General features: G+C 45.4%; 3 protein-coding genes across 4 annotated transcripts; 1 reads left to right on the forward strand and 2 right to left on the reverse strand.

Moving 5' to 3' along the window:
• The first annotated feature begins 896 nt into the window (after positions 1–896).
• On the forward strand, positions 897–7,359 carry LOC128345084 (rab11 family-interacting protein 2-like). The gene is made up of 5 exons (XM_053296454.1): positions 897–1,016; positions 2,006–2,353; positions 4,305–4,515; positions 5,034–5,136; positions 6,809–7,359. Exons 1-5 carry the CDS (start codon positions 913–915, stop codon positions 7,288–7,290), a joined length of 1,248 nt encoding a protein of 415 aa, XP_053152429.1. The 5' UTR covers positions 897–912; the 3' UTR covers positions 7,291–7,359.
• A 187-nt stretch (positions 7,360–7,546) lies between these two features.
• B4GALT7 (beta-1,4-galactosyltransferase 7) lies at positions 7,547–16,027 on the reverse strand. Of its 2 annotated transcripts, none has more exons than XM_053296455.1 (6): positions 14,436–16,027; positions 12,844–13,188; positions 10,431–10,656; positions 9,824–9,907; positions 9,507–9,611; positions 7,547–8,467 (listed from the first exon to the last, which is right to left on the reverse strand). In XM_053296455.1, exons 1-6 carry the CDS (start codon positions 14,480–14,482, stop codon positions 8,312–8,314), a joined length of 963 nt encoding a protein of 320 aa, XP_053152430.1. In that variant the 5' UTR covers positions 14,483–16,027; the 3' UTR covers positions 7,547–8,311. The 2 variants fall into 2 exon arrangements, 1 of the variants encoding a protein (XP_053152430.1); XR_008316257.1 differs by having other exon boundaries at positions 8,451–8,467; positions 9,707–9,907.
• Positions 16,028–16,165: 138 nt separating this feature from the next.
• On the reverse strand, positions 16,166–20,547 carry TMED9 (transmembrane p24 trafficking protein 9). Its single transcript, XM_053296456.1, has 5 exons — positions 20,220–20,547; positions 19,838–19,938; positions 18,509–18,634; positions 18,107–18,253; positions 16,166–17,820 (listed from the first exon to the last, which is right to left on the reverse strand). Exons 1-5 carry the CDS (start codon positions 20,374–20,376, stop codon positions 17,671–17,673), a joined length of 681 nt encoding a protein of 226 aa, XP_053152431.1. The 5' UTR covers positions 20,377–20,547; the 3' UTR covers positions 16,166–17,670.
• Between the last annotated feature and the right edge of the window lie 1,780 nt (positions 20,548–22,327).

Here is a 22,327-nt window from a genome sequence, read left to right on the forward strand (position 1 = left end):
GTGCCAAGGAGCCAGAGAGTTGTGGCGGGGGTGGGGGGAGTGAGGGAGTTGGGAGGGGGATGCCACAGGCTCAGTTCACAACTGCACAGATGCTCTGTGCAGGGTCAGCTAGTTTTATTCTAATTACTGTATGTCTTGGGTGCATTTATTCAGGATATGTATGTCCCACCCCCTGCTTCTTAATTTTATCAGAATTTGAAAATAAAATTTTTGGCACAGTATATGGACAAGCTGTGTTCAAAGTATGTGAAGTAAGTTAACGGACAGTTTCTTCCTCCTCCTCAATATTAAACTTTAGCTAAAAACCTGATTTCGCAAAACAAGTTGTGCTCCAAAGCACTGCATCAGGAACATCTTTACATTTCTAAGGGGAAATATAGAGTTTTTCTTCTGAATAATTTGTAATGGTTTGCAATCGAATGGTTCGTCAAAAAATTGTTTAGCGATTACTACTCTGTTTTCTCAAGTGCTCAAAATGGTGCACACCTTTCATTTTAAATGAAACTGTCAGCATCTTTTAACGCCAGGGAAACTTATGCATGTCTACTCAAAACTGAATTTGATGGGCTTTACTCCTGGGTAAATGTATATAAGATTGTGGCTCCAGTTGGTTTTCCTTGATTGCTTAATAAGGTAACCAGATTCCTCTATCGTTAATAGTTGGGGGGAAATTTGGCAGGTGCTCTTTTACGGAAATTCCGAGCGGCAGAAGCTTTTCTGGTTTAGAAGAACATTCCCTGCTTCTAAAGTCATTTCCTCCAGCACTGAGCTAGACTCCCAAGCCAAGCAACAAATAAAGATTCAGCACAAGAAGCAGCCTTTCAGACTGCGAGGGGCGGAGCTAACAATAGTCCCGCCCACCCAATTGTCTGCCAACTGGGTTCTGTGTTCTCAGACAGGAATTCTGCATTTATGGTGTGCGTGTGTCATGAAATGAGTAGTTTAGCTTTGGATGAAAGTGCCTGGATGGAACTGGATGGAAACCAGGAGGCCACAAGGTCCTTGCCAGTTATCGGGTAAAGCAATTCCCCTTATGGCAAGATAGCTAACAGCTGGATCAATAGTACCACCCCACTCCAAAGAACCCAGCTATTATAAACTAGCTGCATTTGTATCCCACCCTTCCTTCCTCCAAGCTCAAGGTGGAACACATGGGCTTTCCTATTTCAACCTCACAGTAACTCTGTAAGTTAGGTTAAGTTGAGGGGGCACAACTAACCACCCAGTAAACTTCCTGGCTGAGCAGTGTTTTGAACTTGGATCCCTCCTGCCCAGATCTAACAATACACCACTTGGACTCTCCCACCCTATGGCTGTAAAAGGAACCTTGGGTCATGCCAATCTAGTCCAGCTGCCTGCCTCCCAATGGCCAACCAGATTCCATCAGGAAGCAGAGAACAAAAGCTGCTGTTCCACCCCCCATCAACTGGCATTCAAAGGAATAGTGCCACTGAACATGGAGGTTCTACACAGTTGCCATAGTTAAGCTGCTGATACATTCATCCTTCCTGAACATGCTTCTTTCTCCCCTCCCAGCCATCCATCCTGTTCCTCTTGCCCTCCTCGTTTTCACAGCAGGCCCTAGGATCCTCCTGAATTGGCCATTCCCACCTCCAGAGCACAGGTGGGACAGGATTCTAATCCTGCTTCCCTTTCTTGAATTGTTTGGGGACTTTATTAGAACATAAACCTGCACCTGGTTGTGGAATTACAGTTTAGTCATGTTTACAATATACTGTATCCACTCTGTACTTCTGTCACTGCAGGCCAAAATTCTGCCTACAAACCCTTGTTTGTTTCAACCCCAGTGTTGAAGCGGCCTTGAGACAGAGCTGGCTGTGTCTCAGATAGTTTGTTACATCATCCAAACCTCCCTTCTTCTCTTCCACATAATACTACTGGCCCAGCAGTTTGCTTACATCATAAGTTGCTTCATCAACTCCCTCCTTCCTCAAACCTACCAACAAATAATGATTAATATAATAATAAAAATTTCTCTTCCCAGGGTGGATGAGGATAAAGAGGAGAAGGAATGGCACCCTACCCACCTGCGCACAACTGTCCTGCGTGCCTGTTCCCTGCGTCCAAAGGGAACCACAGGCACCAGCCATGCCTATGTTGTGATCCAGCTGCAAAAGCAGAAGTTCCGGACATCCACAGCACCACCCAGCCTGAGTCCTGAATGGCAGGAGGAGTGTATCTTGCAGCTGCCCAGTGTGCTGGACGACTCAGAAGAGCAGAGCCTCATTCTTACCGTTATGCACCAGTCCTTGCATCATTTCAACCAGTTCCTGGGCAGAGTCTGCTTGCCTCTAGCCCAGCTCTTTCAGGACAAAACAAAGAGAAGGAATGAGTGAGCATAGCCAGCCAACCAATCCCTTCCCTTTCATCTCATAGACGAAATCAGAGTTCACCTATATCCAAGCCACAGGGTAGCATCAGGCCGGAGATGTGGGAGAATACAGCCTAGAGATCATGGCCCCGAGTTCTCCCTGCCCTAGCAAAGCATACAGTACCTTATACAGGTGCACCACTTTATAACCAGGGGATAAAATGCAAATGTTACAAACTATCACAGTATTGTGTAACAAAAAACAAAACAAAACAAAAAATTAACTGCAAGCAAAGAGGCAGATGCAACCTATACTCTCTGTAAATATTATGTACATATTCAAGTGTTATATAAGTGTTCCTAATTGGGGTTGCACTGTTTGTGACAGCGTTGGACATTTGGGCATGGTATATTGATAGGTTGTGGAGGGAAAGTAGTGGGCCAGTATAAGCAAAAAGGAGGTGTTCCGTTTTCTTCCCAGCTGGAAATGGTGGCTGGAGGAGTATCTAGGGAAAATAGCGCCTAGGGCAAGCACTGAAATTGCGCCCCCTGACCAAGCATCTGACACCCATCTTTCAGATAACTTTACGATAATATCAGCTGAAAAATACAAGTCAAGCTCATTAATCTTTTAATATTTCAAAAACTATTTCCAGACGAAAAATGCTGGAAAACTACAAACTTCAGTATGCTGGGGCTCATGAAATACCCAAATACTATGTGGAAGTGTTCTTGGAAAACTAAACAGAAGTGCCTGTCTAATTCTCTACTATGCATTGTAGCATCACTTTTACATAAGTTTTAAAAATAAATGGAGAATTTGACTTTTCCCAGATACTCTGAAAATAATTAAAGGATATACAGAGTAAACTGTGTTACTGCTTGGATAATATTCTAGTATTTCAGAAAGACAGTTAAAATGAGAGAAAGAGCAAAAAACTCCCAGTGGGCCTTAATACTAAGGATTTCACACTGATTCAAAGAAAAACTCACCATTAATAGCCATATTATTGAGACCTCAAATTTAACTCACTTATCACATGAAGCAAAGTCAGAGCAAATGAATACAATCCTAGCTCATAAGCTTCAGCTCAGTATTCACAAGCCTTGATTCTCTGTACATAGTGCCAAACTGAATATGTGTAAAGGCCATGGGGGGGTCTGCAAAGGTTCCCCCTCCCCCCACTGGCCTCTAGGGCCTTGCAGGGACCATTTGAGCATGTGCAATGGCCATTTTTTAAAATATTTTTTAAACATGGCTGAAAACAAAATGGCCACCGCATATGCTCAAATGGCCTCTGTGAGGCCTGGCATGGCCTAGGGCCTCACAGAGGCCATTTGAGCATATGCGGTGGCCATTTTGTTTTTGGCAGCCATTTTTTCAAAATATATTTTTTTAATGGTGCCCCCCTTCAAGTGGCGCCCGGGGCATGTGCCCTGCCTGCCCCACCCTAGATACACCCCTGCTAGGTCCCCGATTTAGCAAGCTGCCCCCATAGGCATTAAGCCATGTGAAATGTGAAGCACATATCCTATTGTAAAAGGTACAGATTCACCAACACGCCTACCACTTTCACCCCAGGCAGTGGAGGCTAAGGCACATCAGACAGTGAACAAAAATAGCCATTTACCAAAGTGTGATAGCCATACAACCAAGAAGGAAGCTGAGAAGCTGCAGGATCCTGCCAAGTAGTGAGGAGCCCTTCATCACGCATCTGCTCCCAGTCAGAAATCTAAGCGAGGAATCAAGTTCTCCTCTGGACTTGGCAGGCTGCTGCAGACAACCAGTTTTTAATTCACAGGTAAATCAACAGCAGCATTCACCTGTAGAGACCAGCATCAGAGGCTGGAAGCTCGATCCCTTATAGAATGAGCACAAGAAAGGAACTGATAGTGCAGTGGTAGCTGATAGAAGCAAGGTAGAGTTGGACAAATGTGCAGTGCTGTAGGGGCTATTGCGTCCTCTCTGCAGGTGGTTTGTGCTGCAGTCTCGGCCTGGAAAGAAGGAGAAGATGAGAGGACAGTTGCAGCTCAGCCTCCAATTCCTACAGATCTCATCACCACCCAGTGAGCCAGCACTTAATTCTCGTGGGCCCTGGTCCCTCTTCACCAGATTCTATGGTAGCAAGAAGAGCAGGAGGTACAAGGTGTATAAAGAAGCTCCATCTAACTCATCCAGCTTGGTACGTGTAGAAAGACAAACACCTATTCCCAGTTCTTGGGTTTTCCTCTGCAAGCACATATGTGAGCTTAAGCCATAAGGGACCGGAAGATATTTTCCACAGGCAGCATTAGAGATTCATTTTGTATGGCTCACATGAAAAACCTCAATGAGAAACTGACCTCAGAACCAGGAAATTTTACTCCTCGGGTGGAATAATATAAAGCAAGACTTCCTGATAAGTAGTTAGCCACCAAACCCCACCCCCTCACCTCCACCCATGCAAATAAAATCAGGAGTAGAATCCTCTTCCCTCTTAGCTTGGCAAAACAGTTCTCTATGAAGATGCTGGGAAACAGAACCACCTCAGCTATGCAGTACTAACTCTTCCAACAGCTCTTTAGAGCACGGCTTGATAAAGTCCAGCACCAGGTTGGGTGAGGGGTGGTGGACTGTGACCCTAGATGGGAACTAAAATTGAACAGAGGCAGGCGGAGTTATAAGGCTGCTGTGCTAACCATGTATGCTTCTCTTACACAGACAAATGATGAGGATTCATCTTCTTCCAGCATGAACCCTGAGCTAGAAGCTGCAGCAGAGATGTCTGGATCCAGGTTGGGCAGCTCCCTGCACATGGTGGCAGGTGACTAATGTAGAGACCGTGAGGGGAACTTTAGCTCAGGGCTTGACAAATCCCAGGTGCCAGGGAATCATGATGCCTAGAAATTTAACCATGAGGCTTAGACTGAGATATTCAGAGGTAGTGCCATTTGTTTTGTCCCAGGCAGCCCTGTTGCTGTTCAAAATATATTACTTGTAAAGGGGATAGAGAGAAGCCTATTCCCCTCCATAATATTTGCCACTGAGTGTCTGGGTCCTAAATTTTTGGGCTGGCTCTTAGATCTAAATAAAATTTGTCAAGTCCTGCTTTAGCCATTAACAGAGGCACAGCAAAGACCTCACCAACTCAAGTATGTTGAAGCTACCATTTGTCTCCTATCTCCCACTCCATTCAGATGTATGTATTAAATTATCGCTGGCAGGTATTGGTTCCATCCTTATTTCAGAGTAGGAACAGCTTCATGTAATTCAACTTGGACATACAGCACAAACTTACTCGAGAACAGAGCTGCCACTATCACTTGGAGGAAAAAGTAGAATGAGCCTCACTAACAGAAAATACCAATTCATTGCCCAAAATGGCATCACAGTTGCCAAAGCCACCTATTTCACTGAACATCCCTTTTCTTCAGTGTTTAAATAAGCAACAGCCAGGGATGTAGTGGAGCGGGGGCACATGGGCATAGAGCGCCAGTACTTCTCGGCTTCTCTGGCTGTTGGGGTGGGCATGGCCATGGGGGCTGTCATGGAGAGCGCCCACACTTCTGAATTTGCAACTACACCACTGGCAACAGCCACCCAAGCTAAACAACTCTTTCATCAACTTGTCAACAAGTCTCATTACTACTAGAATAAAATCTAACTTGAAGAACCAGATAGCCATTGACAAGAAGTTCTCAGCTCTAGATCAGTCCCCCTCACAGGCTCCCACTAGCCAATATCGGCTGTTGTAGCTTCATCATAGCTGAACAGAGAGGTCACGCTAGTAGATGGTAGTGTGTTGGAAGAGATATTGCTCTATTCCCTTCATATTATGGTCACATTCAGATCTGTATTTATTTCTTCCTTTAGATACCCTAAGAAGACCAGGATATCTGAGCCAGACAGCCTGGAGTTTGCACTTTGCATTACCTTCCCCCCAGACTCTTATTTTGCTCTGGTCCTTTTAGGCACATGAAAGTGTAATCATATCCTATGCCTATTAGTTAAGGACTTGTAAATCATGCAATTAGCCTGAGTTGCGTTACTTGGCAGCACCACAGTATTTGGGTATCTGCCTCATTTGGAAGATTTAGACAAGCTGGACTGGCATGGAAAGAATCAGCTGGAAGTGGGAGGTAGCAGACACAGAGGCTTTGAGGTCAGGGGGAGGAACAAGGAGCTATTGAAAGCTAATCTTGATTTTCAAGTTTCAACAGTCTGACACATTTTAAAAATATTTCCCTGCAATCCCATAAAGGGGGGAGGGGGATTGTTTCTAGAAAACACCAAGATTTCAGATTATGCTCTGTGTAGCACACGGGATATCGCTGCCATGTTACAGGGTAAGTCTTCTTCCACAAAAGCTTTGCAATGCATTATCTGCTGAAATATCCTCTTCCAGCCATGAACAAGAATGCTTTGTTTGGTAGAAACTTCTTTTGGGGCCTAACAAAATCACAAGGGTAATGCTTTTGCCTCTGCCTACCTTACAGCAACCACTTCTGGGAGAAAAACTGGCCCCAGCACTCAGATGCAGAAGCTCATCCCATATAACTACAAGGAACTCCCCTCGGATGCAGGATACCTGACAGCCCATTCACCTTCTATAAGTCAGTCAGAGCATCCAAGTACCCTGGAGCAGTTTGGCAGCATCTTTTCCCAAACACCCAAGAAAAAATCTAAGCCTCTGAAAGAGGAGAGAAGTCCAGAGGCAGCAGGCATTTGTATGGAGGCCTGGCAAACCTCTCTTCCATCACTCCATGTAGCAGGACCCAGCGGCATCGCAGCTCGGGCACAGACTGTCCACATCTCCACAGTGAGCCTTCATCAGACCACCCACAGCCCCACTGCCAGCTCCCTGACCAGCCACTTCCGCAGATGCCAGCTGAGACTCCACAGGAGCTGTCAATTCTGTCTTCAGTGTTTGGGCCAGGGCTCCAGCTCTGTCTCTACCTCTTCCGGCGAAAGAGACTAATTGAAGTAGCAGCCAGTTGTGTACAAATGCATCATATTTAGGCAATATATGTGTATGTGAGCATGGCTATTTTTTGTTGGCATTGAGGAGTTCTTGGCAACATCGAAGCTGATCATGGATCAGGAGAGGTTTGGATCAGAATTCTGGATTCCAGGATTAGAAAGCTGCATTGGGCGGGAGGAGGGAGAAAGGGCAACCAGAATAAACTGCCATGACTGATGACAATGCTTGCAGTCACTCACACACTTTCCATCTCTTAATGTCCCTTCAGGGTCTACTTGCTTTAATGCCCTCATTGTGACAAACCAGCAGTTTTTACAGCCCCAAAGAACCCAGAGAACGATGTCCCTCCTCCTGATGGGCTTGGGGAAGGGGGTGTTCATGTTCCTAGAGCAAATGAGCCCAATGGCCACCTAGCAAGGTGCCCTGTAGGAAAAGAGGGGGTGCACAGGGAGCTTTACAGAAGGAACCTATGCATATATTAGCATATGAGGTGGATATAAGGAAGCACACTTCCAACAAGCTAGCTAGATACTGACTCTGACAGAGTGTCCCTTAAGTATCATCCTTGGCAGCAAATTCTCCCAACCAAGTCTGCAGCCCTCGACTACTCGTGTCCCCCCTTACCACCTGGGCATCCAAGCTCTGTCTTGCAGAAACAGAATGATTCAGTCATGGTCTTGCCTCTCACATTTCCTTCAGTTGTTGAAATGTAGGTAGTTCATTCAACATCCTTCTGAATGGCAAGCTGAGCAGGCACTTGGTCCTTTTATACTTGCTAACACCTTTGTACTCATTGTCAACTTGCAGTACCCATTTGGGAAGAGGCCATGTTCTGCATAAACCTGTCAACTGATGTGGCTCCTCATCTCTCTTTTTAATGATCTGATCCATGGGCATCTATTATGCCCTGTTGTTGGCTCCCACAGCAGGATCCATCTTGAGAGTCCACCTGCAATCCTGGCAACCAGCTGCAGCAGCAGCAGCAGCAACATAGCAGGCAGTCTATGCAATGGGCAGCTCAGCCAAATGTACACCAGGGTGTCTCATTAGGATCACATTGTAGCAGGATATTGAGGACTGTGCAGGGAGCTCCTGCTACACTCAACACAGTGCGTGATTCCACTCTGTACTGAAGGTTGGTCAAGCCTCCAGTACGGTCCACCTTGAACTGCTCCTGAGTGGGAACAAAATGTCACACATCATTCACAAAACTCCTGAATAGGGCAGCAAAGGAAAAGGGCTAGTGCCAAGTTAAAGGGGTAAAACAATGGGGTGGGGGGAGAGACTACAGCATGACCATGGCAAATGGCGCAGGTTCAAAACCTGATCATGGCAAAAGGGAGGAGGTCTAGAATAATCAAAATCAAGGGCTCTGGAATTCTGCACACAAAAAATCCAGAATTATGCAGCATCACAGTCCCAAGGCTGCAGTCAAAATAAGTGATGCAAGTCTCCATAAATTAATTTTCATTATATGACATACACTAATTGGTTTATGGGACTTTTGTGAATTTAGAAATGTATTCCATTTCTATGGGAGTTTGGGGGAAAAGTTTAAAATGTGTTAATCACCCGCTTGTCTTTTGGGGGTTGGGTGGTAGGTATCACCCATCATGCCCTACCACCCAACACACTCTGGTGTCCCTAGGAGCTACTCATGGGGAACAATGGGGTGTTTCGAGTTCCCCATTGTTCCTTATAGCTGAAACACTCAAACTGTTTTGGGTTTGTTCTGTCAAAATGGCTGGCTCGACTGCTGTTTCGGTGGAATGTTTCGGCCACTTTGCATTTCGTTTCGAGCTTGAAACAGAACACAAAATCCATTTCGTGCACATCCCTAATGCTTAGTCTGCTCATAATTCTAGATTCCATGTTAAATGCTATAATCACAACCTTGCAGATTTCTGGAGCTCATGATTAAAAATAAAAAATATGCAGGCTGCTTTACAATCTTATTTACAACTAAACAAAAATGGGTACAGGGTGAGAGTGGGAAGGCAGGATGTGATTTATTTTCTTTACCCAACACAAACCAGACACACACCCTGTTCATGTGACTTTCTGAGAAGGGAGAGCTTTTAAAAATTGTTCGTGCGGGCATACACACAATGTGGAATTTACAACAGTGCTACATAACCAAGCCCCATGTAGATACGGCAACATCTCCCAGTTTTGGGGTCCATTAACCCACCTGCCATATGAAAAACTCCCACCTGTTTCTGAGAAGCAACACGCTTCTGGTCTCTCTTGCGCCAAGCTGGATCATGTAGATGCTGGAAGGTCTTATATCCACTTGTTATTCCTGAGGGCCGGAAGAGCTGAAATAAAATAGGAGGACTAACATGAACCACTTGTCTGGAGGTCAGAAATCCATGTTCTACATAGAAATCAAACAGCAAGGCAGAGGACCTGCCTAAACAACATTCTTCTTTGGGAAGTGGGGAAAGAGGTTGGTAGCAGGCCCAGATGGCACGGAAAGCCTGAGCCTTGAGGGCCCTGAACAAGAGCTAGAGCCACGTGGCACCCTCACTTGAAGTCCAGCTCCTTTGATGCGACGATAAAACTCATCATCCTCTCGGCCCCAGCCCCAGAAGCGGTTGGACATTCCATTACACTGAAACAACAATAAAGATGCAATCAATCCCAAAGTAGTTTCCCACCAGCACGACTTGTGATAGAAACTGTCAAATGTGTGGTAATCTTTATTAAGGCACAGCTAGCCTGCTAACTGGGCAAAGAGGCACCTTATAAAGTGCCTCTTTATATGTCTAACATGAATGTCTATAAATGTCTAACAGGCACAATGTGTGTGTGTGTTTCAGACTGTGAGCTATAGGGAACTATATTCTCATAGTTTCTGCTTGTTAGCTTCCTTGATGACATTTGTTGATAAGTGGTATATAACTATTTTAAAACAATAGTAATACTTATCTCTTCAAGATTAAGAGATGGTTGGGGCTCCTTTTGCCTCAAGTCAATAAACACAGAGTACTAGATCTAAATGTTAAGCACACGGTCCCCCTCCCTGCCACCCCCACCCCGCCACCAAACAACAATCAAGGACGTTTTCCTTTCTTGGGCTGGGCAAAAATCCCAAGCGCCCTCTCTGTGAGAAAGTAAAATAACTTGGGCCTTACCATCCGGTAGTGCTGCTTGGTGAGCAGGAGGATGCCACCCACATAGGTGTTATAGTGATAGAGAGGGTGCAACTCAGGCGACGCCACATGAAAGGGCCCAGGAGCAGGGAAGCTGTAGTCCAATTCCTCATTAAGAGGCAACAAGTCTACATCATGCATGGCAACGTAGTCTGTGTCATTGCCACTCTCCAGGAAGCCCACGTTGATCAGAGATGCTCTGTTAAACCTGTCCAAGAGGCCAAGGTGAGCATTTTGGACCTAACACACAACATTCTATCCAGGTAAGCTCAGCCACCATGGTATGCCAAGGGCTGAGCTTATGCATTCAGGGACCGTTTTCATGGTCTATACATTGTCACTAGAAACTCTTCAGCCCATGAGGGATAGGGTGGGGGCAAAGTGCTACAGCCCAATCTGGACTGTGCCCTTTTACAACAGAAAAAAGCTTTGCATGCTTTCCATATTGTTGTCACATCTAATCTTGACTAGGCGTGAAAACACACAAGGAACTTCACAGTGTTAGATATGAGGATGAAAAGGTGCCTCTTAAGTTATCACCTACATTGTGATTGATCTTAATCAGTGAAACAGTTTCATGTGAACAGGAAAAGTAGCGAGGGACAAAGGAAGCTTTTCTATGCTGCTGCTTTGAGGAACCTTTTCTTCATCACCACCCCTTCTCAACTCTCATGTGTAAAATAAGCATGACACGGAGCTAAATTTAGCAATTAACATTGGCCAGGGAACAATAAAGATCATGATCTCTTCATGTGAATTCTGGAGATAATTACTAAATGTAACCCAAAGTCTGAAAATTGCCTTAGTCTGAAAATTGCCTTAGTCTGAAAAATCAGCAATATGGAGCTGGTTCTGATGGTACTTTCCATATCACATGATTAACAGTAGTTCTGACAAGAACTAATTTGCCTACTTTCCTTTCGCTATCCTTACAACTGGACTACATTTGGTCCAAATTGGATATAAGTTCACGTTAGCCCACTTGCCCCTCAAATGTTCATGCGTTTGCTATCTTGAAAAGGATTGGATAACATCACAAACTATGAGGTGTCCCTACAACTATACCAAGTTTAGTCCAAATCGGTTCCCACTTGCACCTCAAACGTTCACACATCCGCCATCTTGAATTGGGATGGATGACATCATCACAAACTATGCCATTGAGGTGTCCCTATGTGTCACTCACTACAACTGTTCCAAATTTGGTTCAAATTGGTTAGATGGTCCACAAGTTTGCCCACTTGTGGCTCAAACATTCACACATCCGCCATCTTGAATAAGGGTGGATAATATCACAAACTATGCCATGGAGGTGTCCCCTATGTGTCCCTACAGCTGTAGCAAATTTGCTTCAAATCAGTTAAGCAGTTCACAAGTTAGACCACTTGCACCTCAAACGTTTATGCATCTGCCATCTTGAATCAAGGTAGATGACATCACAAACTATGAGGTGTCCCTACAACTGTCCCCCCAATTTGTTTCATATTGGTCCAGGCACCGCGAAGTTGATAGTGGGGGAAACATGGACATACACAGAATGCCAGGTGATCTTACTTTCATTAAGGGAAGTAGGATAAAAAGAGGATGAACTGAAATTGCAGGAGTCTCAACATTGTCCCAGCATGTCCTGTTATCATGTGGGGCAGCTTGTTCATCTGAATGGCCCTTCTATACGTGCTCCCAAATACTTGTTTAAACAGTATTTGGAACACACATAGAAGGGCCATTTGGATGAACACTCCCACCCCACACAATAAAGAGACATGCTGGGAGGGCATTGGGATGTCCATGGAGAATGTCATTATGGTGTGCTCTTGGTGCATCCCTTTTCTAATCATGTGGGCATGGACTGTATCATCCGTACTGGCCTTCAGTTGAGAAAGTTGTCACCACAAATGAATACAGTCATTCCTAAAATATTATAATAGAGTATAAAAACTAGTTCTGAACTGGAATTCTCAGCCTGCTTTTTACAATTTTTGCCTTTATAATTTAAAAATAAGAGTCACACCATAATCTAAAGCAACAAACACTCTGCCATGCACCAAACCTGCTCTGCAGAAGGGAACAGAGTCAAAGACAGTGGAACTGACTCACTTGAGGGTCACACACACAGAAAGGGAATCTAAGGAAACTAGTTTCTTTGGGATATTTGATAGAACCCATCATTGCTTCACTGATAGTGACCACAGATGTGATCTTCAGCTTGCATATGTTTCAAAGAGAGAAATGCAAATATTCTATTTCTGACAATACAGAGGCAACCAGCTTCTTGTTCCTTCCACATTAGTGTCAAATTAAAGCCACTCTGAGAAAGGAACATAGCAAGTCTAGGATACAGAACAGGAAGAAAGCATGAGCATGGGTGTTCACATGCACCCATACCTCACAGTACCTGTAATGATCCACCTGGTTGATTATGAAGATATGATGGCAAATTTTCTTTTTGCTGAGGAAGCGATGCATGTGGGGCACAAAGGCCAGTAGCTCTTCAAAGCGCTCCCGAAAGGGCACCAACACTGCCAGGCAATGGGGTCCCCAGGATGGGTCATCAGGAAGCTGAGGTAGAGGCTCAAATGGGCAGGATTTCACCGTGGCCTCAGATCTTTGACTTCTAGTCACATCTGTTGAGCAACTGAGCTGCAGCCATAAAAGGGAGAGAAACCCCAGCAACAGAGCAATGAAGAAGAGCTGAAAGAGGGAGCATTTCCAGGGGAGGATGCCCAGCAGCCGGCAGGACCTGAGGCAAAATCAGAACATAGTGAAAAACAATGGACTATCCCAGAATCACAAAAGAGAAGAGGGAAGACACCCATCTACCACTACAGGTTTCCCCAGAGTAAGTATGACAGAGTAGAGCTCACCCAGTATGGCTGGAGCTTGAGCCCCTAGTTCTGCCCATATCTTAACAGCAAAAATCTCAATATAACACAACTGTTACCACATTCAAAGAAAGTGAGAGACACTGGATGGACATAAGATACTAACACTAAGCATTTATATTGTCTTTTGAATACTCAAAAGTGATTCACATATTCATTCAATAACACAAACTACCCCGACTGGTAATTCGGTACAATTCCCATATTGCAGGTGCAGGGTGGTGCTGAGAGAGAGAGAGAGGGAGAGAGAGGTCTAGGTTACTTAAAAAATTCATGGCTGAGGTAAATTTTGAAGCAGGGACTTCCTAGCTCTTTTGGCCACTATATTACACTAGTTTTAAGAGCTTGTCCAATCCCCTTGTATTTATCTGAAATGGGCTTTTAACTCTACTCATGTACAGTGCAGTGTATCAGACTCAGGTCTGCTCCAAAGTTCCTTCATCTGACTTACTTGTAAACCCTTCCTTCAAATCCCAGATGTATGGTAGATTACTATGACTACTTAGAAGGGAGAGAAAGGAACTCTGCACTTGCTCAGAAACATTCTACTTCTTCTATTCCTCGTCCTCCTCCTCCAGTAGCAGAAGGGTATGGATGCAGTTTCACAGGAGGAAAGGGAAAGGTGGGCTCCAGCCTCTCCCCCACTGCAATAAACCTAGGCTCTGGCTTTCTCCATCTCCAGTATCCCTCGCCTCTGCCCCGTGTAGTCGTGCTTTATTTTCTCCAACAAGAATGAATGGCAGCCATTTATCTGTGCAGGAAAAAGTAAAGGGATGCACTCGGGGCACCATTGGGGAGGGAGCTAAACTTCTTCCCTGCCCTTTTTCTCCCCAGCCATCGCGATCCACGCCTGTTCTGATTGACACAGCAGCTCCTTCCTAGATTCTATTCCTCGGTCACTTTAAAGTATAGCCGAATGTTGGCGGTGGCTAGGCAGATCTGTCAGGACCGAAGCCTGGCATTTAAAGACAAACCGACTGAGCCCCAACCGTTGGCGCTAGCTTTAGGATCAGGGTAGCGGCTCTCATCCACAGAATCTTCTTCAGCCTTCTTTACCGTTTACAGTTCCTCTTCCCCCTAATTCTCTCCCCATTAGGATACTTACACACCGCCCGCGCGACGGTACATAGACTTGCGCCGAGACGGGAACATCCTCCTGCCTACTCGGCAGGACGCCCCGCCCGGTGTAGCAGCACCGGCCGGGACACGTTGACTAGTACACCAGGTCCGTCGATTAGCGCGCTCCTCCAGAAACACGCCCGTTAGTGGTGGTTCCCTCTAGTTCCTGTTTCCAGGCGGCGATAGAAGTGCCGCGAGCGCTAAGACGTCGCGCGCCTCCAGGCGGTGGTTGGGTGGCCCAACAGGGCTTAGTGGTGGGAGATAGCAGGCCATATATAGGGTTCTAGATACCACTGGGGCGCGGCTGATTTACATGAGTGGCAAACGGAACAGGAAAGCTCGGACTAGTCTGAGGCGCGCCGTCTTTGTAGTTGTTTAAAACACACACCAGCACACGGACCATCACCCTTGATTCCACCCGCATTAACAAAGCGTTTTTGCACTTCTTTAGGAAAGTGGGAGATAACTTCCACTTTTTCACTATTATTCCAATGGATAACAATACCCAGTATTAGAAAGAAAGGCTATATTTAACCATTTCACTTTCATTTTGTATTGAAGTAGCAACCAGGGCTAACACGTTTTTTTAAAGCATGCAAGCATGCACTCCCCGCCCCCATTAAACCCCTCAGCAGTCAGTAAAGCTATGCCCCGCGATCCTATCCTCCTCATTCAGAAATCCCACTGAGTCCAGTAGGATGTACGCCCAAGGAAGTGTGCACAGAATTGCACTTAGTTCATTATCTTCTACTTAAAATGCAGTTCTGCTGGTCCCATTAGTGTTAAGAAACAGATTTCTTGATTTGATTCACCAGAAATCTTGGGAATAGAGTTAAGGGGGCCTGAGGACCACTGCAGTGTGGCTGGGATCTTGGAAGTCAACTAGATGGTGTAGTTAGAAACACAAAATCCAAGTCATCCCTAAAACTTGGTACTTGGGAATTTTTTTCTCTTTTAAGTACAGGCATCAGTAAGTTTTTTCCCAAATACCTCACTCCAACAGCAGGATACTAGACTTTCAGCTATCTCATACAGGAATCCTCCTCTACCATTTTACAAAGAAGTCCTCCTTCTGGTACACCAATGTGCTCAGGCATTATACAAATTCCCCTTTTCACATAAAGCAGTGAAGAGGATAAGCATCTTTTACACATAGAAGCAACAATTTTAGAATTGGAAAAGATCTTGGGAGGTCTTCCAGTTTAATTCCCAACTCAGAGTAAGAATTTGCTACAGCATCCCAAATAGATGGCCATCAAACCTGTTTGAAAACCTCTAGCAAAGCCCACCATTGCAAGAGGCAGACTGTTCCACTGTTGAACAGTTCTTAGAGTCAGGAAATTCCTCCTAATATCTAGCCTAAATGTGCTTCCTTGTAATTTCAATCCATTTATGTTCCTAATGAAACTAATGTTGGGCGAATAATGTGTTATCCTCTAAAGTTATCTGTCAATATTAGCCCAACCCTCTTGAAAAGCACAGAAGGGTTTGTTGAAGAGGCGGGATAATTCTTAATATATACTACAACAGTGACGACAAATATGTATATACCACTCTTCAACCAAAGTTCTCAAAGCAGTTTGAGACATATATCTAGAGAGAGAGAGAAGCAGGCAGGATGGCCTTTACCAGATCTGTGCTTGGCCCATTTTCATTAATTTGTCAATCCTGGAAAACCCAAATCAGGCAGACAACATAACAGGCCAAGACATCACAAACATTTCTCCAAAAGCTTGTTTAGAACAAATGTTAACAAACAAAAAACGAATATCAGTAACAGACTCTTCACTTCAATCCTCCAGACATAATCCTTTTGTTCTCCCACCCACAAAAACCTTGTATTACAAACTGGGGGTGGGGGAAAGAGGGGATGCTTAGCATAATTTTCAAATAGTATCCATACAGCATCAGTTTGCTAGATGCCCCAAATATATCTAGAAAGACAAACCCCAAGGAGACGTGGGCTGCAAACTTTAAACATGGTTACTTGGAAGGGAGTCCCACTGAATATCAATGGGAAAGCTAGAACTGGATTATCATAGAAGCACATCATCATATAGTCCTGCTATAAGAACAGCAGTCTTGTAGAACCAAACTTAAAACTGCTCATATGCTCGCATTAGTAAGGAAATGAAATACCCAATCTGTCAGAAGAACAGTGGCTATATGTATACAGCAACCCTGCTAAATGAGCAGTGGCAATTCTCTTATGTTTATCAGGAACCGTCCCTGTTCAACCCCAGGCCAGCACAGCATTCTTCCAGGGGCAGTTGCTGGTGTCTACCTTAGGTTTATTTTTAGATTGTGTGCCATTTTGGGATAGGGAGCCATATTTATCATTATTTTTCTATGTAAACCGCTTTGTGAACTTTTGTTGAAAAGCGGTACATAAATATTGTTGTAGTAGTTCTACAAGAAAAGCTCATTTAATTCTAACAAGCTACAGGAGGAAGACAATAGGAAAATCAAGTAAATTTCAGTACTTAGCTATCCCTGATTGATATCCCAGTGGTTATCATACACCCCTCTTCTCTGCCGCCCTCACCCCTGCCCCAAATACATACACACACACACAGAGAGAGAAAAGTATCTTAGAAATAATCACAATATTGCTCCACCAGTCACATAGCAGTTAATCCAAAAATCATTCTGCATTCCTTTCACAGTATGAATACCCAGCACTTGAGAACTTCAGAGAACTGAAGGTGGAGCAGGTCTTCTCATTCAGCATTTTCCCTCTGAGCAACATACTGGCAACATTAAGTAGTCAGACAGTGTGAATACAGCAGGGTTCAAAACTGGCATCAGTTTCTTGGCTTTGATGTTTGCAATGCTGGCTAAAGAAAGGGTCCTGAGTGGCCCTCAGGAGAGAGTCTAATTTTGATGAGGGATACTCTCAGGTAGGAGAAAAGCTGTACACACAGTTCTCCCACCATCTTCTCACACAGTGGTAGATAGCATGAGAGGCAGAAGGTGTAGGCAGGCCTCAGTTGTCTGGAGAAGAGACACTGCGTCATAGGGGCCAACACACTGCACTGGAATCACAGTGGGGCAGGGTTTGAAAGTGAAGAGGAAAAGGCAGGGGCAGAGAGAGGTAGATGACATTGATCCTGGCCAACAACCAGTCTGGTGGAAGGATGACTGAGAAGAGGGACCAGTGCAGACACCTGAGGGGCTGGGAACTGCTCCTGTGTCAGATCCAGGCCAGACGTCACCTTTTTTTATACCAGCTTCTTGGCCTCAAAGAAACTTTTCAGATGTCTCATCTGCCAGACACCAATGGCTACAAGAATGAGGGTCTGGACAATGGACCACCAGAGCACCCGTTGATTTGTGCTTTCACTGGTTTGCCGGAAGCGCTCTTCTCGCCACTGAGCAAAAGAAAAGGAGAAAAAAAGAGCAGTTTAGGCTCCTCCCTTTCCCACTCATGATAAAAAGCCAATGAACTACTTTTTACAATGCACTGAGTAAAGGCAGCAGCTAAATTAGAGAAGTTGAGTAAACCTGTTTTCAGGGAACAATGCAACAATAAATTGCAGTATCTCTTCTCTTCACATGGGGGTCTTCTCTTCCAAATCCAGAATTACATGGTGTGAGCATATACAATGACCACTTCCCTTTCCAGTTACGGTACAGGCCTGCTGAGGGCCATCTTACCCGCTGATAATTCTGCTCTTTCTGGATTTGCTCTATCTGCTCCAGGAGCTGGCGCACACGCAACTGCAGCTCACTCAGCTTGTCCTTGGCGGCAATCTCAGCATAGTCGTTGGCGTGCTCCCCAACCTGGATATCCAGGTGGACCCTCTGCAACAAGATTGTGGGGGAGGGAGCAGTAAAGAATGATAAACACTCTGGCCTGCAGATATGCACCAAAGTAACATTTGTTCATTTAACATTTAAATGTATACGCTGCTTTTAGTATTGAAAAAGCAGCTATAATAGCACCCATAAAAACAAAAAGACAACAACAGCCACAGAGCAGCCTCATGAGGTTTACAACTTAGCAAGTGAACCTGAGCACAGTCTCTCACTGTTTCACTATCACATGGATCCTCTTACCAGCATGCCCCCTGCAAAAAGGGAAAACTTGGTAGAATTGGAATGCAAGCAGATCTGATGCTCTCCAGGTGTGTGTGAAGTAAAGGTGAACCTGCCCTCTGAGCCATACTGCCGGGACAACACCACCTGGAAACATGCGAGAAAACCCATATGAAATTTCTGGTTCACCCAGGCATAAACAACAGTTTAAATAGGGAATCTTGGGAATTCATTAATCCATCTCCTATTCTCCTTCTCTCCATATATTACCTATTATACATCACAACCAGGGTCCATATTTAGAGGAGTTTAATGTAGTCAATCACAGAATGTTGTTGTTTGACAAACAGGACTTCTCAAACTTGGGTTCCCAGATGTTGCTGGACTACAACTCCCATCAACACCTGCCATCGTGGCTAAGCATGATGGGAGTTGTAGTCCAGCACCATCCGAGGACCCACGTTTGAGAACCCCTGCTATAGCTGATGTACCATAAACTACAGAATCCTTGGCACCTACAGACACCTCCTCACTACCTCAAAAAGGTATTGCTAAATACTTCTAGTTACCCAGACTATTCCATAAGCATTACTACAGTGAGCCCAATGCACTGGTACTGTTTTGACGCAAAAGGGAATAAAGTGCTACTAGTATAATTTTGCTACTTCAATCTTAATTTAGTAGCTGTATGTCTACTGCACGGTGTGTGCATATTGCCAGCATGGTGTAGTGGTTAAGAGTGTTGGACTAGGACCTCAAGTTCAAGTCCTCACTCAGCCATGAAACTCACTGGGTGGCTCTGGGCCAGAGGTGCACCTAGGTAATTCTGGAGCCTGGACCTAAAGAAAGGCCTTTGGAGGCACCCCTCCTCTGCCAATTAAGCATAATTATGCTCCACTGGGCAATCAAACCACCCGGGACAGACTAAAGAGGATTTGGGGGGCCACAGTGGTTGCTGAGGCCCTAGATTTCAGCCCCAAAGTCCAGGGGTAAGAGTCCAGGGCTCTGGGCCAGACATGAATCTTTCAGCCTAACCTACCTCACAGGGTTGTTGTGAGGGTAAACATAACCATGTACCCCTGGGCTCCTTGGAGGAAGAGCACGATATAAATGTAAAAAATAAAAACAATAAATACAAGAGACCAGCAAAAATGCAACCAAAACAAAGGCTCCGGACCTACAGCACAGCAAACAGGCTCAGAAAGGAAAGGACCCTTACTCCAAAAGCTTTTCCTTATCATTTTCAGCAAGAACGTTCTGTGGTTTCAGCTATACTTTTGAGACATACATCGGGGGCCTCAGAAGGCGAAATGCACCGTCCGGAACACAACCATGCACTCACGTATATACCTTTTCGTCAGGGTCTTTCACTTCTACAAACATGCCCAGTCCGGGGGTAGCAGGAAGGTACGCCTCTTGTTGTTTATCAAATAGCTGCGTCCGGTAATTCCCTGCGATGCAGAACAGGGCAGGGTGAGGAAAGCGTTGGCTTCCAATCACTTGTTTCGCACCATTATCCTAAGGAGACTCCTCAAACATACCCACCCACAACTCTCGCAGCGCTCCAGGGAGGAAACATACCCCTTTCTGTTCTGCTGCGATCCCTAAAGTGTGTTATTACACCCGTATAGCCCTCCACAGGCCACCCCAATTAATTGCCACATATCCAAGGCCGTATCCAGCCCCCCTCCCCGCCCCCGCGATCCCCTTTCCCCCTCTCCTCCTGGCGCACCGATGACCATGGTCTCGTCCGGGATCTCCTCGATGAAACATTTGCGTTCGGTCTCGCCCAGGTGGAAGTAAAGACCCCATCCCGGGGACACAGTCGCGGCCACAAGAAGCAGCAGCTGCAAGAGCACACGCAAGCCGCAGCCGGGAGCCGCCATCATGCAGCGCGCCTGCCTGCCTCCCGCCACCACTCCAGCTCTCAAGCCACGTAATCGCTGTAGCAAACGGCTCACTAACACGGTTGCAGGCAGTAAGGACTGCAATTCCCATCAGCCTTCTGAAAGGAAGTGGCGCACCCTTCAGGAAGCGGTGGTGCCCGTAACTAGAAAACCACCCTTCCCCTTGCCCAATCGAGGCGTCCCTGCATGTCATGATTAAGGGTTTGAGAACAAGTATATAGACAACTTTAGCTCTGTTATACCATGCACCACATCCACAGCACAGTGGTGAAAAGGCTTAGATGCGCCAGGAATAAGTACTACTCCCGGCGCACCTAGCCCTTTCCACCACTGCCAATAGAGCCCCGCTCAAACGACATGCGCCGTTCCCGTCCCATCGGGCTCCCCACAGCGTTCTGCGATAGGCACTAGATATATTGTGGCCAGGTTGTGTTTTGCGAATTCTTTTTAACTCAAGATCTGTGTTCAAAACTTACTGAGGAACAGGGAAAGAGAAAGTCAACCCTCGCATCGATCTAAATCCTTAGACAGATTTAGTTCAGGGTCTAAGAGGACAAACTTTACCCGTCCCTGTCCCATGTTACTCGGTCTGCATTTTCGACCTCAGCTATAAGAGGCCAGTTCTGTTGCCTGCCGCCTTGTCCTCCGCACCTCCTCATTTTTATGTCTGTGTTCCTCCCACCCCAAAATAATTCATGCCACAACCATTCTAAGACTTGCTCACATCAGTTGTCACAACCCAAATCTACTTTGTACATTTAGCAGTCACCAGAGTTAATGAGGGCTGCCGGCAGATTAAGGGCTGGATCTATAATACAGGTGAAACTCGAAAAATTAGAATATCGTACAAAAGTTCATTAATTTCAGTAATGCAAATTAAAAGGTGAAACTGATATATGAGATAGACACATTACATGCAAAGCGAGATAAGTCAAGCCTTAATTTGTTATAATTGTGATGATCATGGCGTACAGCTCATGAGAACCCCAAAGCCACAATCCCAGAAAATTAGAATATTACATGAAACCAATAAAACAAGGATTGTAAATAGAACAATATCTGACCTCTGAAAAGTATAAGCATGTATATATATTCAGTACTTGGTTTGGGCCCCTTTTGCAGCAATTACTGCCTCAATGCGGCGTGGCATAGATGCTATCAGCCTGTGGCACTGATGAGGTGTTATGGAAGACCAGGATGCTTCAATAGCGGCCTTCAGCTCTTCTGCATTGTTTCTCTTGCATGTCTCTCATCCTTCTCTTGGCAATGCCCCATAGATTCTCTATAGGGTTCAGGTCAGGCGAGTTTGCTGGCCAATCAAGCACAGTAATCCCATGGTCATTGAACCAGGTTTGGGTACTTTTGGCAGTGTGGGCAGGTGCCAAGTCCTGCTGGAAAATGAAGTCAGCATCCCCATACAGCTCATCTGCGGAAGGAAGCATGAAGTGCTCCAAAATCTCCTGACAGACGGCTGCGTTGACCCTGGACTTAATGAAGCACAGTGGACCAACACCAGCAGATGACATGGCTCCCCAAATCAACACAGACTGTGGAAACTTCACACTGGACTTCAAGCATCTTGCATTGTGTGCCTCTCCATTCTTCCTCCAGACTCTGGGTCCTTGGTTTCCAAATGAGATGCAAAAGTTGCTCTCACCAGAAAAGAGGACTTTGGACCACTGAGCAACAGACCAGTTATTTTTTTCTTGAGCCCAGGTAAGACGCTTCTGACGTTGTTTGTTGTTCAGGAGCGGCTTGACAAGAGGAATACGACATTTGAAGCCCATGTCCAGGATCCGTCTGTGTGTGGTGGCTCTTGATGCACTAACTCCAGCCTCAGTCCACTCCTTGTGAAAGTCCCCAACACTTTTGAATGGCCTTTTCCTGACAATCCTCTCCAGGCTGCGGTCATCCCTGCTGCTTGTGCGCCTTT

Source organism: Hemicordylus capensis, chromosome 2, assembly GCF_027244095.1.
Source record: "Hemicordylus capensis ecotype Gifberg chromosome 2, rHemCap1.1.pri, whole genome shotgun sequence".
NCBI lineage: Eukaryota > Metazoa > Chordata > Lepidosauria > Squamata > Cordylidae > Hemicordylus > Hemicordylus capensis.

Excerpts from the sequence above, each read along its gene's own strand:
- B4GALT7 (XM_053296455.1), bottom strand. The coding sequence starts at position 14,482 with ATGTTCCCGTCTCGGCGCAAGTCTATGTACCGTCGCGCGGGCGGTGT. Across the intron at positions 9,908-10,430 it reads CCAAGCAGCACTACCGGATG|TGTAATGGAATGTCCAACCG; the intron begins GTAAGGCCCAAG and ends TTGTTGTTTCAG. Across the intron at positions 9,612-9,823 it reads TCAAAGGAGCTGGACTTCAA|CTCTTCCGGCCCTCAGGAAT; the intron begins GTGAGGGTGCCA and ends ATTTTATTTCAG.
- TMED9 (XM_053296456.1), bottom strand. The coding sequence starts at position 20,376 with ATGATGGCGGCTCCCGGCTGCGGCTTGCGTGTGCTCTTGCAGCTGCTG. Across the intron at positions 19,939-20,219 it reads GGACGAGACCATGGTCATCG|GGAATTACCGGACGCAGCTA; the intron begins GTGCGCCAGGAG and ends TCTGCATCGCAG. Across the intron at positions 18,635-19,837 it reads TGAAAGACCCTGACGAAAAG|GTGGTGTTGTCCCGGCAGTA; the intron begins GTATATACGTGA and ends GCATGTTTCCAG.
- LOC128345084 (XM_053296454.1), top strand. The coding sequence starts at position 913 with ATGGTGTGCGTGTGTCATGAAATGAGTAGTTTAGCTTTGGATGAAAGT. Across the intron at positions 1,017-2,005 it reads AGGTCCTTGCCAGTTATCGG|GGTGGATGAGGATAAAGAGG; the intron begins GTAAAGCAATTC and ends TTCTCTTCCCAG. Across the intron at positions 2,354-4,304 it reads AAAACAAAGAGAAGGAATGA|GTGGTTTGTGCTGCAGTCTC; the intron begins GTGAGCATAGCC and ends TCCTCTCTGCAG.